Source organism: Hippocampus bargibanti, linkage group LG15 (assembly GCF_051943395.1).
Source record: "Hippocampus bargibanti isolate YZ-2025 linkage group LG15, ASM5194339v1, whole genome shotgun sequence".
Lineage (NCBI taxonomy): Eukaryota > Metazoa > Chordata > Actinopteri > Syngnathiformes > Syngnathidae > Hippocampus > Hippocampus bargibanti.
The window spans coordinates 1,820,693-1,834,419 of NC_142748.1; the positions used below are offsets into that span (position 1 = coordinate 1,820,693).

The following is a 13,727-nucleotide window of genomic DNA, read 5'->3' on the forward strand; positions in this document are numbered from 1 at the left end:
CTGCCATCCCTGAGGCACAGCTCCCACACCACTCTCAACATCAAGGCTAATCTCATATGAGGACCATCCATTGGCACAAATGGACAGAATAACATCACGTCCAGTGTTTCATGATTCATTCTTGGGAAAACTATTAGAACACCTGCAATGACACATATGTATCTCTATCTACATACATACAGTAGACACATACGGTAGAAGTCCCTCTTTGCCAACGGACCTCCAGGACGATGCTCGGTAGTAGCCATTGGCAGAGCAGCTATGAGTATGTTGCGTTCAGGAAATGCTAAGCAGTGAGTTGCAGCCCATATTTTATTTTTACCTTTCGTATCTTGCCATTTATTTCTTTTACAAGAAGAGGCCATATTTTCCTGTTGAGACGTTTCGTAACGTGAAAATTTTGTAGGAACCGACGTTCGTGTAAGTTAAGGTACCAGGTACTGTATCTATGATGATGCATGGAAAATTCCCTCAGAAGATTTTAAACGTCACCAAGTGAACCGAGAAATATTAGATGATCTGAACCTAACGCTTGACTACTAAATGCACTAAAATCAACTTCCACTCAATGAATAGTCTACAGCACACTTTCTCATCCGCAACACAGTCAGACATGCACCAAACTGACTTGTTGACTATTTACCTGAACCCACCAATAGAACACCATTAACGGGGCTATGATTATGATGAACATGGGGGTGAGGGCAGAGCATATGAGCAGCACATTCAGTGTATACCAGAAAGTGCGCATCCATATGTCAATTTGATGTGGGATCTGGGAGTCAATGACATCCATGTCTTTGCTGAAGCGGTTGATTAACCGCCCAATGGGGTTGCTCTCAAAAAAGGCCTGCGGCGCTCGCAGGACCCCCACGGAGCAGGTTGTGGTGCATGAGCTTGGCTGCCCGTATCATACTGTAGGCCTGGGACAACAGGCAGTTAGCCAACAACAGCAGATCTGTGAGAAGGGGAGTAAACTGGTTAAAGGAGGAAGGTGTTGGAGGGTGGGTAGGGTTTGGGGTAACACAACAACTGTGTTAATGGATTCTGATTTGCATCTTGTCAAGTAAAATTCTCTGAATTCAGGAATCAGGGTATTTTTCATAGCCATTAGCCTAACACTGCAGTACACTGACCCATACTGAAATCAAGATTTCTTTCAAATAAGAAGCCACTTCCACCATGAAGAACACTTTGGATAAAAAAAAAGTGCAGAATAACTGATTTAAAATTTTGTCGTTACCCGATCCATCAAAAACCTTAAAATTGAGTGACTATTTCAAAGCTGTGAATTCAGTTGCATCAGTCCAACTCTACTACAGGGAGCCAGTGTTCTATGGATGGTCTTTTTTACGTTTGCGTATCGAAGAAGAATGTGGGTGTGACAAGAAAGCAGAATGAATTGGTTAGTTAAATCAAAGCAGCAACATGGAAAAAGCAGTTGAAAAAAGAAATAAAATTAAAACAAAGACCAAACACTGGAGCATTAGAACAATGGCAAACATGCACACAGCATGCATTGTTTCTGTTTCGCGAAATACCTGAACGAAGATGTATACGAAAGCCAAGGGTGCTATGACAACCGCAAAGATGGGAGTGCTGGAAATGATCACAATTATGGTGGAGAGAGACACAAAAAAAGTGACCAGGAACATAAGCACGGTAGACGGCAGGGTCTCATCGATCAAGTAGATGTCTTTGGAGAAGCGGTTGATGATTCGTCCTATGGGAGTGGTGTCAAAAAACGACTGGAGTGTGTGGAGTTTGTTGACGAGCAGGTTATGGTGCAGCTTCCGTGCTGCTGCAATGTTTCCCATTGCTAATGTAAAGGAACAGATCATGACCAGGAAACCTATGATTGATTTCAGAGAAAAGGGAGGGTTTTGTTGTCAAGTGATAAAATAGTCGACACATGCCTGCACTGCAATATTGTAAAAAGAAACGTTAACAAAAAAATACAACAAAACAAAAAGGAAAAAAAAAAAAGCATTGCACATCATTATGCATCACAGTCAGAGAAGTAATGAACACAATTCAGAAAGTCATATTAATACGATTTTAGATGAGAACATGCATTTTCGCTAACAGTACAATTTGCAAGAGTGGGTGCCTTTATAGCAGCTCATATACAGTAAAGTCTCGTTATATCGATATTCAAGGGAGTCCGAAAAAATATCGATATAACCGGGACTATCGATATATCCGACCCTGTTTGCATGTAATTTTCTCCATGCGTGCATAGAAATAGTATCGATATAACCGGGACTATCGATATATCCGATATCGATATAACGAGACTTTACTGTATTTTAGTTCTTCTACGTATTCTTTTTCTTTTCCTCTTCCTTTCATACCTTAACTTCCGTGAATTGGAAATGTCTCCATTGTGAGACCAATAAAATTCTCTTGTCTTATCGTATCTTCTCCACCTGAGCTATTAAACATGTCAAATGCCATTTTAAGAAAAAATACAGTAAAGTCTCGTTATATTGATATTCTCGGGAGTCCGAAAAATATCGATATAACCGGGACTATCGATATATCCGACCCTGCGCGCATGTAATTTTCTCCTTGCGTGCATAGAAATAGTATCGATATAACCGGGACTATCAATATATCCGATATCGATATAACGAGACTTTACTGTATATAACAAAGGCTTTTCACATGGCACAATGAATCCTACAAAGCCAAATACATATCCAGTGATACCTTGGCTTACAAACTTAATTGGTTCCCAGACAGAGTGTGTAAGGCGAAAAGTGTGTATCCCAAAATGTCATTTCCCATAGGAAACCATTATAATGACAATAATCCGTTCCCAGGTCCCCATAAAACATAATTTTCTACTTTTCTAATTTTCTAAGCCTTAAAGGACAACCGACATCACTTTTTTGTTTCCTAACTGATATATCAGAAAAACGTTTTATAGCATCTAAAATACCCAAAACACGCGTTTTTAGTCAAATGCAAAACAGTATACGCCAGGTGTCGGCAACCCACGGCTCCGGAGCCGCATGTGGCTCTTCAATATATATTATTTTAGTTCGTTCGTTTTTAAAATGTAATTCTAAATTTGAAGATAATGGTGATTATAAATAATACAAAATAAACCGTATTCAATTTTTTTGTCGTTCATAATGTACGTCACAACCATCGACAGTGGACGTATATCCGGTCACAACGGCCAAATTGCGCACAATTTCTTGAATTTTTTGACCCCAAGGTAGGCCAACTATGGATAAATCGAAGAAAAGAAAAGTGTCTGAAGAAAATAGAACATTTCATGATACGTGGGCAGATTCGTTCGCCTTAAAAACAGACATCGCTCACGCCTGACAGACGACAGCTTACAGCTGTGCGCTGAGGTGCGCTGAGGTGCAAGAGCAGAAATCACATTAACCAGGTGATAAATATGTAATTTGCCATTTTGCAAATATTGTTTTTTTTTCAAATAGACATTGAGTATTATATTTGAAAGTAATCTTCAACCCAACGTCTTTTTTTCGGAGTTTAAAATGTTTTGCAGAAATGTAATTTCGCTTCTCTGTAACAGTTCATTGATTCATAAATGCAACACACTATAGTTTGTTTATTATCGGATATATCGATAGGGTTATTAGGGCCACTGATATATCGATAAAAAAAAACAATACTTTACTGTAGTTTGTTTATTACGGTTAGGGCCACTGGCAAAATTCTGACTTTAATCTCAGAATTCTGACTTTAAAGTCAGAATTTTGACTTTAAAGTCAGAATTATTTTCGTTGCGACTTTAAAGTCAGAATTCTGACTTTATTCTCAGAATTCTGACTGTAAAGTCAGAATTCTGACTTTGTGACGTTCGTGGAGCTATTCAATTTTGGCCCTGTCAGCGTGTACAGTACGTTAAGTGTACACGCTGACGAGGCCAAACATGAATAGCTCCACGAACGTTACAAAGTCAGAATTCTGACTTTTTTCTCAGAATTCTGACTTTTTTCTCAGAATTCTGACTTTAAAGTCAGAATTCGGACTTTGTGACGTTCGTGGAGCTATTCAATTTTGGCCCTGTCAGCGTGTACAGTACGTTAAGTGTACACGCTGACGAGGCCAAACATGAATAGCTCCACGAACGTTACAAAGTCAGAATTCTGACTTTTTTCTCAGAATTCTGACTTTTTTCTCAGAATTCTGACTTTATTCTCAGAATTCTGACTTTAAAGTCAGAATTCGGACTTTGTGACGTTCGTGGAGCTATTCAATTTTGGCCCTGTCAGCGTGTACAGTACGTTAAGTGTACACGCTGACGAGGCCAAACATGAATAGCTCCACGAACGTTACAAAGTCAGAATTCTGACTTTAAAGTCAGAATTCTGAGAATAAAGTCAGAATTCTGAGATTAAAGTCAGAATTTTGCCAACCGTATTTTTTTTTCTTCAGTGGCCCTAATCCTCTTCCGTAGTTTATGCATATATATAAAGGTAAAAAAACGATGACGAAAAGATGCAGTGTTGTCTTCATTTTAAATGTCAAAAGGATTTTGTGGCTCCCAGTGTTTCCTTTTCTGTGGGAAATGGGGTCCAAATGGCTCTTTGAGTCGTAAAGGTTGCCGACCCCTGGTATACGCCGAAACATGTCAGGTATCTGAAACACCTACAATACACTGTCTGTAAGAAAAGAATCTGTTTAAAATTAGATATCAAGTAGACAGGATGAACTTAATATAACCAATAAAAATGACTTAAAGTGTCCAAAATCTGCCAAAAAATTGAGCTGCGAATTGGGCATTTTCAGAAAGTCCCGCCCCCAGTTCATGACGTCATGCCAAGACGTCTTGCCTTGCTTGAGAATCAAAACAATAGCTTCAGATTCGGAGAATATGCTTTCTTGTTACACATCCAGTTATGAATATGATTCAAACAGTTCTGAAGAGGAAAGTATAAATGTTTGCAATCGATAAAAGAAGGTCTTCTGCGTCATTTTGAGTGATCAAAACTGTTGTGTAGTGTCAGAAAATGCAGAAGATGGCGGCAGAGCTCCGTTGGAAATAGTTTTGTTTTTCAGCTTGGATTTTTTTTCAATGAATATCAAAGAGTTGTCTCGGTGTAACATACAACGATTCACCATTGAGTTTTTTATGTGTTTACCTTCTAATTTCGCCATCAACTAGGATCAACACAAAGTTTTCAGACCATACAAAGTACCGCAAAATGCATTGAGGTGATGCAAGGTATGTCCTTTCTCAGTGAGGGGTGTTCCTTTAGTGATGTAGGGTGAGGACTCGTCACCAACTCAAAAACAAGACTTCCGGAATACACAGCGCGAGTCTTAAAACGTAAAATATAGCTATATGCGGTGGAATCTTTGTAAAATACGCTCAGTAGAAGTCATTTGAAGCGATTTTACAAATTATAGACACAACTTGTCCAGAGACGTCGGTTGTCCTTGAAAACGACACAAAATCTACCTTATTTTATGTATAATAAATGTGCTATGGTGTTAAAATTAAAGAAATAAAGTATGCTGTATAATAAAGTCATTTTATTTACCTTTGTGATAGTCGTTGATGGCTTGATGGAATGGAGTGGCCGGTTTTCTCAGCATTAAACACTTGATGAGGAACGTGACCTTCTTCTTTTACTGTATTGAGGAATGATCCCTTGTAGGTGCTTTCTCTGCGATAATTTTATCTAGTTCCTCATCAATTGTGTTGTGTTTAGTTGGGTTGATAGCTTTTTGCATCAAGTGTACAGATGGCTTGTGTGGGTTGTTTGTGGAGCCTGATTGATGGGATATTTTAACCTTGCAGTCTACACTCTGCCTTTGAACTATCAAAGTTGAAACTCTCTCACTGTCGTCTGCCCGTCTCTTTAATGTTTAAACCACCTCCCCTCACTGCTGCGTTCTTGACCAATCACGTGGCTTTAACCGAAGACTGGGGGTGGGGAATAGAGGACAAAAAAAGTCGGCAGCCATTTTATTTTTGGAGAACGGCTTCACTCTCTCTCTGTCTGTAAACCCTAACCCCCTCACTGCTGCGTTCTTGACCAATCACGTGGCTTTAACCGAAGACTGGGGGTGGGGAATAGAGGACAAAAACATGTGGCTGCCATTTTCTTGTTAGGAGAACGGACGGGCTCGTTCGCGAACGACACATAACTCATTGTGGCAGCTCCATGGTTATCCCGAAAAATAGTTTGTATGCCAAGGTAAATTTTTCATAAATTTAACGTTCGTAAACCGAAAAGTTCGTAAGCCAAGGGGTTCATAAACCGAGGTATCACTGTTTGTGTATTTTGCTTTTTGGGGGTGGGGGTGGGGAATAGAGGACAAAAAAAGTCGGCAGCCATTTTATTTTTGGTTTGTTTTGTTTTTTTTGTGATGGCACCATAGAAGTCTAGAACCGAAACCTTTCAGAGACAGGGGTTAACTTATCAGCTTATCGGGGTACATGAAATGGTTCAGTCATTTTGTTTATGGACGCTGAAGAAAAATATAAAAGCAAAAATGATCCCATTTTTAATTAGTTGGATTTAAAGATGTCAAGCTAGGGTGTTAAACATATTTTTGTCGCGGCCCACATTTTAGTTTTTTTTTTGTTATGATTGATAAAAAGAAGTAAACAATAAATGTTCATTCACATATTGTTTAAGTTACACCTAAAATCATTACATTTCCCCAAAAGCGACTGTGTATGGCACAGGTGTCAAAGTCAAGGCCCGCGGGCCAAATCCGGCCCGCCACATCATTTTTTTCGGCCCACGAAAGCAATTTAAACTTGTTGAATTCCATGATGATTGCTAAAATCTGAGCCAAAATTTCATATTTTTGGATGTCAAACACAATAAAAGTCATTATTCTTGACTTCAGATTTGAAAATATTTGACAATAAAGCTGACTTTGACTTTGAAAACGAGTTATACATTAATTTGCTGTGTGCTCTATATGTAATATTTGAAGGGATTTAAACATTCTAATGGGTTCCCCAAATTCATAACGGCCCTCGAGAGGAAACCATAACTACAATGTGGCCCGCGGCAAAAAATGACTTTGACACCCCTGGTGTATGAGGTTACACAGTCTCTTTCATACATTTCACCTCTTGGCCTTCAGTAACATCTGAATCAATCCACAGCTGCCACTGTAAAAAAAGGTGTGGTGTGATTTACTACACATGCTGTACTGCAGTAGGGGGTAGAGTTAGCCAGGAAATAACTTGTGAAGAAATATTGTCATTAAACTGAGTTTTTACCATCAAAGTGTGGATTCGTGATATAGGCTCTATACCACAGAGAAGATGATTGGCGAAGGATGGCGAAGCATCCATAATAACCTCATAAAATTGCAATATCAATTGCGATTTTTACTAGTCCGACCTTTCTTAATGGTGTCCAACTTTTCTTGGAAAGTCCATCTGACAGTAAGCAGTAACAGTAAATCTTCACCCAAATCCATTTCTTCTCCTACTTCAGCCATTGTGGGTTGACAAAACCGCTATTAAATCAACACAATATATCTGCTTATGCAGTTCACTACCAATATAGTATGCTAGCACCGGCCAGTATGCTCTTGTCACTAGTGGCTTGTGATCAGAGCAGTTTTCGCAAACTATGATTGGCTAGTGACTAGTCAATCATAGTTTGCGAAAGCTCTGACGTTGACCAGCATCTGCAAGAAGGTGCTGGTACCCCCTTTTGCCAACTCAAAATCGAATCGGGTCAAGCAACAGTTTGATAAACATATTTGATGCAACAGGGCCCGCAGAACTGATTGTGAAGGTGTCCAGGTATATTTCTGATCCTGGTAACAAATGATGGCTGAAATGTGATTGGTTAAATACTTAAATACGAAAAGACACATCTGGAAGCAGCGCAACAGGCGAAAAGTATTCAAAGGAAGCTGAAAGACAATTGGAATTACAGTAAAGTCTCGTTATATCGATATCGGATATATCGATAGTCCCGGTTATATCGATACTATTTCTATGCACGCACGGAGAAAATTACATGCAAACAGGGTTGGATATATCGATAGTCCCGGTTATATCGATATTTTTTCGGACTCCCTTGAATATCGATATAACGTGATTCAGATATTTTAGGCCAGCAGAGAAGGCTTTACAGGCCTTGACGGTCCACCACTTGTCTCTTTATATTCCCTATTGAGTCATTTATGTGCATTCGCCAAGCCATACTCAAACAGATGACGCATAGTTAACTGACTAAAAGAACGAAGGTTGTGAGCCCACTAGGGTTTTATGTCTTTTTGTTCAATCAGTTGTATTCATCACTTTTGTTTTTCATTTATTGTTTTGTCATGCCATTTGTCTTTATGTCTTTTATATTTGCGCCCAGTTCTCGTGGTTTTGTTCCAAGTACAGTCATTATAATGGTTCTATTGTAATAAAGCTGTATTGTATTGTATTCCCTTTAGCATAGCTCAATGTATAGCTCAACCGCAGCTATTATTGTAGATTCTATCCTTTACGCCACAGGTGTCAAAGTCAAGGCCCGTGGGCCAAATCCGGCCCGCCACATCATTTTTTTTCGGCCCGCGAAAGCAAATCAAACTTGTTAAATTCCATGAGAATTGCTAACATCTGAGCCAAATTTTCATATTTTTTGGATGTCAACCACAAAGTAAAGTCTCGTTATATCGATATTCAAGGGAGTCCGAAAAAATATCGATATAACCGGGACTATCGATATATCCGACCCTGTTTGCATGTAATTTTCTCCGTGCGTGCATAGAAATAGTATCGATATAACCGGGACTATCGATATATCCGATATCGATATAACGAGACTTTACTGTATTTGAAGGGATTTAAACATTCTAATGGGTTCCTCAAATTCATAACGGCCCTCGAGAGGAAACCGTAACTACAATGTGGCCCGCGGCAAAAAATGACTTTGACACCCCTGCTTTACGCCTTATACTGCAGTGTGCCCTATATATGAAAATCATGTTGACGTTGATTTCAGCCAAAGCACCTTATAGTGTGGAAAATACAGTCAATGGTCGACCTTCATATTTGTCATTGTGAAATTCATAGAAAATACATTTTAAACACTTTCATACTATCTATTGCTTGGAACAAAATGATAAAAATAACACAGAAAAACAGTTTCTTACCTTGTGTAATCCCAAGTGCTGCGTACACACCCACTCTCATATTAACATTGTCCTCAGTTTGATTTTGCAAGGCATCATTGGTCCACTCACTAAGCCAAATATTGGCTCCAATTGCAGCTGCACTCTGACAGCCATATAAAATGCATATGAGCACACACAGCAGAACTCCCACTGCCTTTGCATACTCAAGGTAGACCTTTAGTTTGACCTGAAGGATAGACCATTGTTCAAATGGGGTGAACCGATTTTGTTACAGAGAATGGTGAATGAAATGCAAAAAGCAGACTAACCCTGCCTGTTTCTGCAGTCTCTGCCTGGATGAGTTTCTCCATCCCATGTTGCTGCTTCTTTTCTTGTGCCTCTGGGTGCTGCTTCTGAGTGCAGCCATGCCTCCTCACTGACCGGGACTTAGGTGTCTCTCCATCTGCTGAAATGATGCTGATTTGCCTTGAACGAAAATAAATTATTTCAGTTGTGTACAGACCCAATGACCATTATTTCTATTATTTCTGACATAAGGCATTCTCGATCCAATATGAATTTGTTTGCAGCTAAAAATTGAATGTTGCAGGTCACTGACGAAAATCATGCTACTTAAGATAGCGAACAAAAACATAATGCAAACGAAGAGTTTGCTTTAAATTTGGTGGCTACAATTCACTAGTGGTGGGACGTCAGGGCCTGCAAGGCCTTCTGTGCCTAAAAATATCTGAATCACAGACTAATGTGAATTATTATTTATTTTTGTCAAATACAGTAAAGTCTCGTTATATCGATATCGGATATATCGATAGTCCTGGTTATATCGATATTTTTTCGGACTCCCTTGAATATCGATATAACGAGACTTTACTGTAATTCTGATAGTATCATTCCAAATTGTCTTTCAGCTTCCTTTTATTGCTTTTCCCCTGTTGTGCTGCTTTCGGACGCGTGTTTTTGTATTTTAGCTTTTATCCAATCACATTTCAACCGTCATTTGTTACCAGTGTCAGAAATCTACCTGGACACCTTCACAATCAGTTCTGCAGACCCTGGAGCATAAAATTCAATGTTGATGAAACTGTTGCTTTAACCAATCAGAGTTCGAGTTTGTAGCCCAAGGCATGCTCGAAGGTGCTGGCAACGTCAGAGTTTTCGCAAACTATGATTGGCTAGTCACATGATTGCCTAGTCACTAGCCAATCAGAGTATCACTAGCCCACACTGACCAGAGCTAGCATACTGTATCTAGTAAGCTGCATAAGAAAATACATTTTTGTGTTGATTTCGCGGTTTTGTCAACCCACATTGGCAGAAGGAGGAGATGAAATGGATTTGGGTGCAAAAAAAACTGTTAAAACCATTTTCAAAATGGACTTTTCAAGAATAGATGGACATAATGTGGGACAGCTCCAAAGCTAGCAAAAAAAAACAAATACAGTAAAGTCTCGTTATATCGATTTCTATGCACGCACGGAGAAAATTACATGCAAACAGGGTCGGATATATCGATAGTCCTGGTTATATTGATATTTTTTCGGACTCCTTTGAATATCGATATAACGAGACTTTACTGTAATATTGCAATTTTGTGAGGTTATCATGAATCCACACGTACATAGTAAAAATTTGAACATTTTAATGACAGGACAGATGCTCCCCACCTTACGAACGAGACACGTTCCGACCGGTCGATCATTAGGTGAAATTGTTCATAAGTTGCTTCAGTGCTATATTTTGTATGGAATGTATGTATGGGGAAGTATAAGAAGGCTCTAATAGTCGTAAAATAAATTCACACCTAATGTAGTACGACGACATATATACTTGGGTCTTCACTAAGCCATTACTGAAGCTGCTGGCACGTAATTACTGAAATACGTGCCGGCAGCCATTACTTTTTGTTATACATCACGTCCTCCTGGAGCGACAACTGGGAAGAGGGATTTCCTCCCCGCCCACATACTCTACGCAGCTAATCGTAAGTGAGCTCGGCGAATCGGGGCCTGAACTCGTTGGCAACACTTCATCATGATTGGTCAGCCTTAGTGTCCGTCGTGTAAACATCCAGCACTCCAATGTATCTGTGTATGTGCGTGTGCGTGAAGCACAGTACGCAGCCAATTGCAAGCGAGCTCGGCCAGAAAAAGGCGTGCAATACAAAATCTAACATCTCTGTCCGAACATTTTTCAACATACCTGCAAAAATGTTCGTATGCACCGTTGTTTGTAACTCAAATGTCCGTAAGTCGGGGAGCGTCTGTATTTCTTAATTTTTTTTCAAGTCACAAGTTATTTCCTGGTCACCACCACCCTCTAGTGGACATGTAGTAATATCACACCATATTCGCAGCTGATCGAATCAGACATAGCACTACTGAAGGCCTAGGAGTGACATGCACAGCCAGCCACTGCAATTCACTAATCATCAGCTTAATGACAAAGGCGATGGGAAGCCGCGAAGAAAGATGAGAAGCCATGCTAATCACTACGCCATCGGAATGTCAATACAACGGCAAGTAACTACTGTAAATTTGAACAGCAAATTAACAATCAACCTATGTAACAGTGGAGAAAATAATATATAATAACACAGACAGCAATTGAATGTGGGAAATGAGAACAAATGTATCAGCTGTGGGAGAAGTACACAAAATATTATCTGCTGCATTAACTATTCAATTCAACCTATCAGCAATGCGATTGGTTACTTTGAGTGCTTATTAATACAGTGAGACCTCAACTTACAAACACCTCAACTTACAAACTTTTTGTCTTACAAACGTCAAATTTATGAACATTAAACCTTATAATAAGCACTATTTTCATAATACACACCCACCACGGCTGGCGGAGTGATCTTCGGCGGAAGCACACGACCGAACAGCATCAGAGGTTAAGTTACCAACAGTCCTTATGGAAGGTGACTCTCCTTCCATAAGCCATCAACGACCATCAAAAAGGTCAATAAAACTTTATTTTACAGCACAGTTTATTTCTTTAATTACAGTCGTCATGTAATGCGCCTCTCTTTCCAAACAGCAATTCCCTTTGTCCTTCGACCTCCAACGCCATTCCATCAAGCCATAAATGACCATCACAAATGTAAATAAAGTGACTTTATGATACAATGCAGTGTATTTCTTTCATTACAATACAATATCACATTTATTATATATAGAATAAGGTATGTTGTGTGTAGTTTTAAGGCGTATTTAGTTGAAAAGTATATTTTATGGAAACCCGGGAACGGATTATTCCCATTTTAATGGTTTCCTATGGGAATTTTTTTTTTGAGATACACACTTTTCGCCTTACACTCTGTCTGGGAACCAATTAAGTTCGTAAATTGAGGTCTCACTGTATTGACATTCGAGATCTGATTAATTGAATCAACTTGCTTTATTGACGACAGTTCAAAGCAAAATCAGTCCTGCCAATTCATCAATCACCACATTGATTTAACTGAATTTTTGAAAATGAATGTCAAAGCCAATTAATTGTACTGTTTTCACAAGTAGTATCACAGTTTTTTGGCACTATTTTGCACGAGGAAGTGTTCATTTTGATTGGAGATTTTCACAATAAATCCCACCCCACTCAAAATTGTTTCATCAGTATTTATTTATCAATTCATTTTCTTGAATGGAAGATATAATTTCCCTATTCATAAATTATTCACTTCTTAAATTCTTAGTTCATTATACATTTTTTTTTACCTTTAATTTTGTACCGTGATGTACAAAGCATATTATTAGGGTCAAGCGTCAATTGATTATGAGTTATAATTATTACTTCAATCCTTCTGTCTTTTTTGTGCCCCTAAAAGTTGCATACATGTTAAAATGTATTAATATCATACCTTATGAATTTTCTTTTTGCTTCATAAATTCCCGGTTCATTCTGCACAATGTCTGTGTGGTTGCTAAGGGTATCTTCTTGAAACAAATCTTCATCATTGATTATTTCCTCTGCAAAAACATGATGAGAATTAATACACCTAACTGAAAATTAAACACTGCACCAGAATTAGGTCATGGTTTGTGAATATTATATATATTAAAAAATTTTTACCTGTGGCCTCATCTTCCTCTAAGAGGTCCTCAAGAGCGTAATTTCTGAGAAACTCAGCAAAAGCTCCATTCTGCTTGATCAGCTCCTGATACGAGCCCATCTCTGACACTCTTCCATCCACCATCACCATTATATTGTCCACCTGGGGCAAGTAGCTAATGCCATGTGTCACCAAAATACGTGTCTAGGATCAAACAACACGTTAATTAATAATAAAAAGAATTGAACATTTCCAAGGAGGTCCGTCTTGGTGCTGGCGTTTTATGAAACTGTGCGATTTTTCCATCCGCACCAAGACTACTGTCGCGCGGCAACGGACGGCGAATTATTCTGAAAAGCTGGCGAAAAGGCTGCCATGTAACGGAGAGAAACTCCCGGCGATTGTGATTTTTTAAAAGAAAGACTTTGCCTAAAGAGACATTTCCAGCAGGCGTCATTCTTAAGGCAAACGAAAAGGGCTGGATGTTACGTCACAGTTTGCCAATGGATTGTGGATGCTTGGGCTAACGTGTCTGCTACCAAACTTAAATACGCACACTTTTATGCCTGTGTTG

The 13,727-nt window shown here is 39.1% G+C and overlaps 1 protein-coding gene across 1 annotated transcript in view; it reads right to left on the bottom strand.

Moving 5' to 3' along the window:
- The window catches only part of abcc3 (ATP-binding cassette, sub-family C (CFTR/MRP), member 3), an 86,312-nt gene that overhangs the window by 17,443 nt on the left and 55,142 nt on the right, over positions 1–13,727 (bottom strand). Inside the window, exons 19-23 of the mRNA XM_089015844.1 lie at positions 13,174–13,357; positions 12,962–13,070; positions 9,408–9,564; positions 9,118–9,325; positions 1,542–1,852 (exon numbers count right to left, since the gene is read on the bottom strand). Coding sequence (XP_088871970.1) covers positions 1,542–1,852; positions 9,118–9,325; positions 9,408–9,564; positions 12,962–13,070; positions 13,174–13,357 — 969 coding nt within the window. The remainder of the gene's footprint in view (positions 1–1,541; positions 1,853–9,117; positions 9,326–9,407; positions 9,565–12,961; positions 13,071–13,173; positions 13,358–13,727) is intronic.